The sequence below is a fragment of the Perca flavescens genome, chromosome 3, assembly GCF_004354835.1.
Source record: "Perca flavescens isolate YP-PL-M2 chromosome 3, PFLA_1.0, whole genome shotgun sequence".
Lineage (NCBI taxonomy): Eukaryota > Metazoa > Chordata > Actinopteri > Perciformes > Percidae > Perca > Perca flavescens.
In genome coordinates this window covers 6,349,573-6,359,514 of record NC_041333.1, presented here as the reverse complement: position 1 = coordinate 6,359,514, position 9,942 = coordinate 6,349,573, and the positions used below count along the sequence as shown (strand labels likewise).

Genomic DNA, 9,942 nt, shown 5'->3' with positions numbered 1-9,942 from the left:
GACTTGCAAGAATTGGTTGTTACAGTAAACCCACTTGAAAATGATGGTAACAAGGGAAAAACATTGTATCACAGAGTACAGGAATTTGTGTTACACAAAATTTTAAATATGTAACAATCAGTCAAGCAGAAGACTCATGTCAACATTACATGATATTGTAAATTACTCAAATTTATAAATGTATTTTGTTATTGTATTTTAGAACTGTGATGATTAGTTGTCAACTATTGAATTAATTGTGAACTATTTTGATAGTCAATTAATTGGTATGAGTCATGTTTTGAGAAAAAGAAATCTGATTCCATCTTAATTGTGAATTCTTACATCAGTTTATTCCTGTGTGTGATTCAGTATATCCACCTACCTCAATGTCTTGTACTTCTCTAATCCTCTCCAACCTGTGAATAATACGTATGATTTTGGAAAACACAAGTTTGTCATGCCAAAACAGTGAAAGTGTGAAGCAACCAACTGTAACTTGCTTTGTAAGATGACTGACACCTATGAGCTTTATGAAAATATTAAAGATATACTTTTTTCTTTTGAAATTCCTCTCATCGATTCATTTTTTTCCATGAACTTTTATCACACTTGTTGATATTGGACAAGAAAAGCAAAATCTTTTTTTGCAAGTAGTGTTTAATCAAATTGCAAACAAATCAAATGAAACATTTGCATGTACAGTATGTGCATATTACTGCTGAAACAAGCTAAAAGGTAAATAGTAAAGTCATGAGGTATGCAGCTAGCCACCATTAACAAATTACGCTATACTGATGGTCTGCAAATACTCTCACTTCACATTGTCAAGGTATCTGTTCACCAAAACAAAATGACAATGCAGGATGTTCATTACTGAAGTCGTACACAGCTTATTCAGAGTTTCTGGAATGGTTTATTTATAGGAACTGGCCACTTAATTGAAATACTGCATTTAAATAATTAAGTGGAATGAAAACAATAGTCTGTGTCTGATACAGCTAAAATGAACCATGAATATTAATCAGACAAGAACACACCTGGTTACACCTTTACAGCAATACTGCAAAAATGCACAATACAGACAACTAGACATGTTGATGAAATCTGACAAGAGTGCAACCTCAAGCAAAAAATGTATAATACAAACACGAGTATACACTGTGCCTTGTCCAAACTATATATGGCACATCGACAAAAATCATAAACTGATAAGATGGAAACTAGTTGTACATGGCACAATTGGGCTGAAACTGTTATGAACCTCTTCAGTTCAGCCATCAGCAAGGTGAATGGTGAAAATTCCTCTGAAGGAATATATATAAAATCATTTTTTTCTTGTAAATGCATTTAAAGAAATAGAAAGTTGATAAAGGAATTACTGTGTCATTTTACACTACTGAGAAGACATTGATAATGTTTTTACAGGAGATTATAGCATGCTGACTAACTGTAGTTCAGATCAGACTTTAGGCGAAACAACGTTTTAACAGTTTTAACAAGTCATGCTACACCAGATGCTCAGCTTGTAAACCTGATGTCCATCCACGAAAAGCTCTGGGCTCCAAATAAAATGTACAATCCAAGCATTGTTTTTTGTAGACTACACTGCACTAAAAATTGATCCATTCATGAGAGCTACCAGAAAATTGTAATCAAATTCATTGTCATCTGCCAGATTCTTTCTGTTAACAAAGATCTGAAGCTCATTTGAGCATGTGTGTGCTTTGTGTCATCATGAACAAAAGTCAGTTTTGGACTGGGAAAAAATCCAATTGCAGGAACTTTGCTGCTTCCCGTTGCAAAGGCTAGGATGTGTCCAGGATTCAATGTCAGGATAAACGCCTTTTCTGCCTCAGTGAGCTTTCTGGTGTTAAGATGTTCCCCAAGCTCCTTCTCTACAAGGTTGAAAAGTTTCAGAACAAAAGAAAATATAGACAAATTACAATTTTATCTAAAAAACAGAATTATCATATAGCTTGACTTCAAAATATATAGAGTGTAGTAAGAAATTTCTAGCCTTAAAGATATTTCCATATATGTGTGTGTGTGTGTACTGTGTTTTACTCATGTGTTCTTTTAATTCTGTTTGTGAACAAGTTATTCATAGAAATGTATGGGTGAACAGAAATTGGGATGATGAGAGATGTTTTGCATCTGTGGCATTCTTCCTCAAGGTAATTGGGCCTAAGTGCTTGTTTGTTAAGATAGAAGGGGCCCTGACTTGGAGGAGCCATCTCCTACTAGGGGGGTTGGCGCCTTCATATATGTTAGACCAGGCCTTGGGTAAATGTCACTGATGTTGGTTGCTAGGGGTTACATCCTTGTATACAATGTTGTGCAAAAGAGGTGATGTGCTCATCTTGATTCTTGTCATACCATACTTGTAGATGTAATTTGTGAGAATGTCCTATAAGAAGTGTGTCTTTTCTTTGGAAACTCAGACTGCGTCTGGTAGCAACACGACGTAGGTCTCCGGGTCCCGTGAATAAAGCTCTCTGAGATTTCTGACTTGCTGAGGCTTTGTCTACTGACTGGCTTTCTACTGATTGGCTGAGGCTTTGTTCAACTGATTGTTAAAAAACCTAGACCGATAAGAGATAACATGACATGTATGACGTGCCATGGTTTTATAGACAGAGAAATGACATATTGCAATTATCCTCAACATAGGTAGGAGAATGTAGAAATAAGGCTGAGCAAACACTTAATCACAAATGCCTATTGTAACACTTATGAATGCAGTAGGATATTTTAGCCATACTACATTTTACATCCATTTACCTTGCACACAGTCAAGAAACTCTGAACTTATCCACCAATAACTCCTCTTTTGGTCTTCTGTTACTTCCCAGAACAGAGTAGTTGGGTTTCAGGAGGGTAGCCACAACATCTGCTGTGACATCACTGGGTTCTTTGGGCATATCGAGAAGGACCCTAAGGCAAGGCCTTTCTTTCAGGAGTGGCAGAACCTGTGAAAACAACAAAAGCCCAATTAGAAGCTTAACCCTTAAATGCATGAGCTTTTAGTGACCCAGGGAGACATGAGAGCAGCTTGTCGCTAACAGCTACATGTGTTTGAAGCAGATAGCAGGGGGAGGACAGATGTCTCACTACCCCACTCTGGACATTTTCAGTTTATAGTTGTATGATCCATCATCCAAATACGTATTGATAACATGCTTAGTGTTTTACAGTAAGCATGTTTTTTATGAGATGAACATTGATGCTGAAATCAACTGTGAATGGGTTTTATTTCTATATAAAAAAAAAAAAAAAGGCAAAGCGATTGGGGGTGGTGGGGAAGTAATGTAATCGGTGTCTGAACACCCGTGCAATCTGTAGATAATTCAAATTGTTTATTTTGAATGGGACTGAATAGTGTTCCAGTGTGCTATAAAAACCATGCACAAGCAATTCACTATCTGTTGTACACTAGAATGCAATTACAGTTATATTTAAGTCTAACCTTACCTCGTAGTACTTCAAACCCTCAACTAACTGATCATAGCAGCTCTGTCATTGAATGAGGACATGGAAAAGTATTGCATTCTGCACAAATGCATCTTTGTTGTCCATGCTGACTGGGTTTGGAAGACCTTCGATTTGGTATCTCCAAGCAGACGGAATAATTCTCGCCTCGGCCCTCCAAGGTCTTCTCCATCTTCGTTGGTGCCTTCGTCACTGGCAAAGGTGACATACAGCTGATCGGTGCTCTCAGTGAATTTCCGTCTACTAAACTGTCGGAGAGCAGTTGTCCACACGTTCCCTCGGCTGATGTAGATCGGTCTGTATGCTTCTGTGACAACCCGCTCACTGTGAGCTTTCACTATACCTGTAATTTCTTCTTTGCTCAAACTTTCTGCAACCCTTCTGAACAAAAAGGATAATGGTTATTACCAACACACATGAAAGCCACACTGACTGTGTCTTATTTTGACTGGTGCAACACTGAAAGTTAAAAATGAGCTAAGCAAGTATACCTTGAATCCTGTAAGGACTGCACAGACTCTTCTAAAAGACTGCATCTGATGGCCTCCTCAATGGCTTCATCTTCTTCAACATCAATAGGACTGTTAATTAGACACAATAGGATAAAAGAGGTTTTGTTCCCTAACATAAGAGGTTTTGTTCCCTAACAAAATGAACCAACATAAAATGTAACAAATATTACATGATAAAACCTTAAGTTAATACATATAACTGTACATGAAATCTGCAAAGTGATTCATAGCTTCATTTGGCCCTCGCTGTCCCTGTAGTTCCATCCCATCATCAGATGGAGCACTGGCTTCCACCCTCTCTTGCCTCTCACAGTGTTCCCTCTGGGCTCTGTCTGGACGGGGCATCTCTCTGACTCACTACATGAAGACAATCAACTCAGTAACTTTTAATAATAACCTAAATACTTGTTTCAATAAGTTCAATAATGCAATAAGTCACCAATTTATCACAAAAATCAAGACAGATCAGCAATTAACCTCAAGAGGCTGTTATTTACTGTGATTTTCCACACAAATGAGGGGTGTTAATTTTTATTTTTTTTAACTCACCTCTTCTTCGTTGTACAACCGGGTTTTCAAAATCACTGTCATCAGACAGCTCCACATACCAGCTCTGCACAAAAGAAAAGGTGTGAACTCCTATGTAAAAACAGGCAACTTGTACAGTAAGTTACAAGGGGAAATTTTTACAGTGTGACACAGAGATCATTTTATCAGATTGAAAAATTACATATTTTCTAAGTGTGGGGAGTATACAACATATAGCTAGTAGATGGAGATAGAGGTAGATGATAGATGTGTTGTAGGGGATCATTCAGTTATTGAGTACATGTGTGCTCATCACTGGATCACCAGGTTATGGGTGTGTTCTGTCCAATGTGCAGTAACAGATCAAGGTCCAAGATCTGTGGAAATGTAGAGGCCAAACATCTGTGGACTAGTGTGGGCTAAAAGCAAAGATGGGCATCCTTGGTTGCATATGATTATGATTTTTTTCTGAGTTCAATAAATGGGCAGCAACCCATTTAGACTGAGCCTTTTGTTCTCAGAGTTACCACACAAATGTATTCAATAACATGCTCACCTGTGCAGGAACTTCCATTTCTGCCATGATATACAAACAAGTGCTGGAACACACGGAGGCAACTTCTGTACCACCCCAGGGGAAATTGGAGGTGACCTTTGGTATCATCAGTTTTTTACACCCCTTGATGATGCTCAAAAACTGAAATGGAAGCGACTGGTGCTCTGATAACCCAAATGCTCCACTGAAGATAGCGGTTATTTCAGCTCTCACTTGGTCTTCAGACCATTCTGTGGAAAATTACATTTTTCCAACAAGGCCAGCCGTAGCTAACCTGGTCCGAGTTTCTCCTCTGGGTATAACGAAGACCGACGCCCCCGGTGAAAAAGGTAAACATATAACTTCCTTTGTGTATGTTTTGACATGCCTTTGTCTCAAGTATCCCGATTGAGCCCCATTACGTTGAGGGATGGATGGCAGAGGAGCCTATAGAAGACAAACAGACCAAGAATCTTAATAGAGCTGATAGTGACCAAGTTTAACAGTAAAGTTGTAAAGAACTGCATACAGGCCTCCATGCTGACATTTAGTGTTGTGGAGCCATTAATGTCATTTAATGTCATTCAAGCCTACTATGACCAGTGTTGAACTTAAACTCTAACCACTATTAGTGCTTCTTTAATGAAGTAATTCTAGACTTGCTTCAATTTAAACCCCCATCCAGATTTTCACTCAATCAATAAACCCAGTTCTCATTTCCAACTCGTCCTATGTTGATTTTTTTGTCAAATCACTTGGTTTCACTACAGAGCTCATGATGTATTCAATAGACTCCATGATACAACCTCACAATACAGTATTGGATGACCCGCCACACCGCTGCATGCTCACTCCATCTCTTTATAAATCCGTTAACTCCACTTGTTAATGTTAACCAGTTAGCCGTCAGCTTGCACAACTCAAATTACCAATGTTGAACTTCAAAAATTAACCAGAAACAGTTATTTTATATCAATAGTTTTATCTATTTTTCTCAGGGTAACATAAACATTCTCCAGCTATATCACAACTTACTGATCTCAGTGACGTGAAGTTGGAAGTGCTTGTGGCACTGAGCACCGCTGGTGTTGAAACAGCACAGGATTCATAGAGTAAGTGGTCAGTTTTGTCACTGGTAACCACTAAGTCAACTAGGTTATGGGTAACTTAACTAAGTTAACTTTCTCAGTCACATTAACTACAGAAACTGGATAAAAAAACTTTAGCTAGCATCCGTCACACAGCTAAGTGGCTGGGTTAGCTAACAGTGGCTAAGTATGCATAAAGAACTACAATTAAAACAACTTAACTTACCGTTGATGTTGTGGACTGGACCGGGGGAGGTACACCATGGAGTGCAGCCCGCACACCCGCAATGACAGCCCGTTCAATGTCTCCTAGACCTAGAGAACCGGCCATGCCTGCCTTTCACCTAAGTCATTTGCTTTCACCACAGCGTAGTGTTGACGAACTGACCGAAGAGCCGGTTAATTAACCCGACTCGTGTCACTGAGCCGGGAGAATCGAGGGCCATACGTCAATGAACCGACTCACTCCTGTTTTTTTCTTTTACTTCATTCGTGCCGTTGGCATTATATACAGTGAGGAAAATAAGTATTTGAACACCCTGCTATTTTGCAAGTTCTCCCTCTTAGAAATCATGGAGGGGTCTGAAATTGTCATCGTAGGTGCATGTCCACTGTGAAAAAAAAAATCCAGAAATCACAATGTATGATTTTTTAACTATTTATTTGTATGATACAGCTGCAAATAAGTATTTGAACACCTGTCTATCAGCTAGAATTCTGACCCTCAAAGACCTGTTAGTTTGCCTTTAAAATGTCCACCTCCACTCCATTTAGTATCCTAAATTAGATTCACCTGTTTGAGGTTGTTAGCTGCATAAATACACCTGTCCACCCCATACAATCAGTAAGAATCCAACTACTAACATGGCCAAGACCAAAGAGCTGTCCAAAGACACTAGAGACAAAATTGTACACCTCCACAAGGCTGGAAAGGGCTACGGGGAAATTGCCAAGCAGCTTGGTGAAATAGGTCCACTGTTGGAGCAATCATTAGAAAATGGAAGAAGCTAAACATGACTGTTAATCTCCCTCGGACTGGGGTTCCATGCAAGATCTCACCTCGTGGGGTCTCAATGATCCTAAGAAAGGTGAGAAATCAGCCCAGAACTACACGGGAGGAGCTGGTCAATGACCTGAAAAGAGCTGGGACCACGTTTCCAAGCTTACTGTTGGTAATACACTAAGACGTCATGGTTTGAAATCATACATGGCACCGAAGGGTCCCCTGCTTAAACCAGCACATGTCAAGGCCCGTCTTAAGTTTGCCAATGACCATTTGGATGATCCAGAGGAGTCATGGGAGAAAGTCATGTGGTCAGATGAGACCAAAATAGAACTTTTTGGTCATAATTCCACTTACCGTGTTTGGAGGAAGAAGAATGATGAGTACCATCCCAAGAACACCATCCCTACTGTGAAGCATGGGGGTGGTAGCATCATGCTTTGGGGGTGTTTTTCTGCACATGGGCCGGGCGACTGCACTGTATTAAGGAGAGGATGACCGGGGCCATGTATTGATGAGATTTTGGGGAACAACCTCCTTCCCTCAGTTAGAGCATTGAAGAAGGGTCGAGGCTGGGTCTTCCAACATGACAATGACCCGAAGCACACAGCCAGGATAACCAAGGAGTGGCTCTGTAAGAAGCATATCAAGGTTCTGGCGTGGCCTAGCCAGTCTCCAGACCTAAACCCAATAGAGAATCTTTGGAGGGAGCTCAAACTCCGTGTTTCTCAGCGACAGCCCAGAAACCTGACTGATCTAGAGAAGATCTGTGTGGAGGAGTGGGCCAAAATCCCTCCTGCAGTGTGTGCAAACCTGGTGAAAAACTACAGGAAACGTTTGACCTCTGTACTTGCAAACAAAGGCTACTGTACCAAATATTAACATTGATTTTCTCAGGTGTTCAAATACTTATTTGAAGCTGTATCATACAAATAAATAGTTAAAAAATCATACATTGTGATTTCTGGATTTTTTCGACTGTAATGTAACCGTGCAACCGGCCGGCCGCTCGACTCTAATGTAATCAAGCGGTGTCTCGGTTCTCGGCAAGTTTGAGTTATTAACCAAGCCTTGTTTCTGGTGCATCTTAGAGGATTGTGTTCACGGCAATTCACACATTATCGATGGGGAAGTACAGTACATCACATACAAATACACAAATGTTATTTTGGTAGTTAAGTTAAATGTTAGAGAAGTGAATGTTGCTACGTGGTAGCTAGGCTGTCACAAGGAGACCGCGCACCAGGCTACTGAACGAGACCGTAAGGACCGTAACCGAGGGTAGGCTACTGCATGAGTCTATATTCAAACGAGTGTCTAGGTTCTCGGCAAGTTTGACTTATCAACCGATCCCAGATACCTTTATTTCTCGTGCATCTTAGATGATTGTGTACATACAAATTAATAGATTACATTATTGATGGATATCACATACAAATGCACGTCATGTTATCTTAGTAGTTATGTTAAGTTAAATGTTTGTTACGTGATAGGTAGGCTGTCACCAGTAGACTGTGCACCAGACTACTGAACAAGACCGTAACCGTGCCTAATGCATGAGTCATGTAATCAAACGGGTGTCTAGGTTCTCGGCAAGTTTGAGTTATCAACCAATAGCAGAAGCCTTTATGTCTCGTGCATTTTAGAATTGTGTTCATGGAAATTCATATGCTATACTACCAAGGGGAAAGTATTAGGCCTATATCACATACAAATACATGTAATGTTATCTTGATAGATATGTAAAGTTAAACGCGAACCGGTGACCGAATCTATTAACTCGGTAGGCCAACCAACAACCGTCCGGTTGAACCGACTCTCGTAAAAGAGTCGGTTGTCCCATCACTACCACAGCGTCGTGGGGTGGGAGCGGGGGGGGCGGCGGTGCAGCGCGTTTGAAGCCACTGCAGTGGGCGTGGTTTCCTTGGGGATTTGAATATTTTCTAAATATTTAGCTTTACACTTAGCGACACATTTAGATATAACATTTATATTTAACATTTAACATTTAGATATATATATATTTAAGGTTTAGATTTAGATATAAGATTTAGATATATATTTAAGATTAAGATTTAGATATAATATTTAGATTTAACATTTAACATTTAAATATAAATTTAACATTTAGATTTAGATATAACATTTAGATTTAACATTTATATATATATTTAACATTTAGATTTAGATATAACATTTAGATATACATTTTACATTTAGATTTAGATATAACATTTAGATTTAACATTTAACATTTAGATATATATTTAACATTTAGATTTAGATATAATATTTAGATATAAATTTAACATTTAGATATAACATTTAGATTTAACATTTATATATATATATATATATATATATATATATATATATATATATATATAATTCCTGTCTCAAATTGTAATCCTTAGGCTCTCCTGATGACTTTGGGCACTCTCATGGTCCTTTACTGCCTCGACTTTAAAATTCGTAGTTCCTACCGCAAAATTGTTCATTTAGTTTTTTTCTTTCGCGTACATGCGGCAATCCTGACAAAACATGACATTATCGTGATCAAACACAAGCCATTCATGACCCGTCAGCCATTTGGCATTACATTTTCTTTTCTTCGTTTCTCTGTTGATATCCTCATCCCCTGCCTCGTTCCTCTTCTCGCCCCCAGAAGTCTGTCCCAACCACCACCGCATTTAGTTTAGCTAATCTTAACTTTATACTTTACTTTACTAGCTAGCTAGCTAGCTAGCTAACTCCCTCTTCTTTCAGTCTACTCCCTGCTCCTGACTCCGTTCGTTTCCATGGTTT

The 9,942-nt window shown here is 39.0% G+C and overlaps 1 protein-coding gene across 2 annotated transcripts; it reads right to left on the bottom strand.

Moving 5' to 3' along the window:
• Window positions 1-692: 692 nt before the first annotated feature.
• Window positions 693-5,898, bottom strand: LOC114552777 (uncharacterized). Of its 2 annotated transcripts, XR_003692221.1 has the most exons (6): window positions 5,068-5,898; window positions 4,533-4,596; window positions 4,189-4,340; window positions 3,963-4,052; window positions 2,764-3,852; window positions 693-1,877 (listed from the first exon to the last, which is right to left on the bottom strand). XR_003692221.1 is itself a non-coding variant. In XM_028573828.1 (5 exons), exons 2-4 carry the CDS (start codon window positions 4,326-4,328, stop codon window positions 3,477-3,479), a joined length of 606 nt encoding a protein of 201 aa, XP_028429629.1. In that variant the 5' UTR covers window positions 4,329-4,340; window positions 4,533-4,615; the 3' UTR covers window positions 693-1,877; window positions 2,764-3,476. The 2 variants fall into 2 exon arrangements, 1 of the variants encoding a protein (XP_028429629.1); XM_028573828.1 differs by lacking the exon at window positions 5,068-5,898 and having other exon boundaries at window positions 4,533-4,615.
• Window positions 5,899-9,942: the final 4,044 nt, after the last annotated feature.

Bases quoted from the DNA above. Each gene is read 5' to 3' on its own strand.
- LOC114552777 (XM_028573828.1), bottom strand. From the start codon at position 4,328: ATGCCCCGTCCAGACAGAGCCCAGAGGGAACACTGTGAGAGGCAAGAG. The intron at 4,053-4,188 runs GTACAGTTATAT...TCTAATTAACAG, and splicing joins AATCACTTTGCAGATTTCAT to TCCTATTGATGTTGAAGAAG. The intron at 3,853-3,962 runs GTATACTTGCTT...CTTTTTGTTCAG, and splicing joins CAGTCCTTACAGGATTCAAG to AAGGGTTGCAGAAAGTTTGA.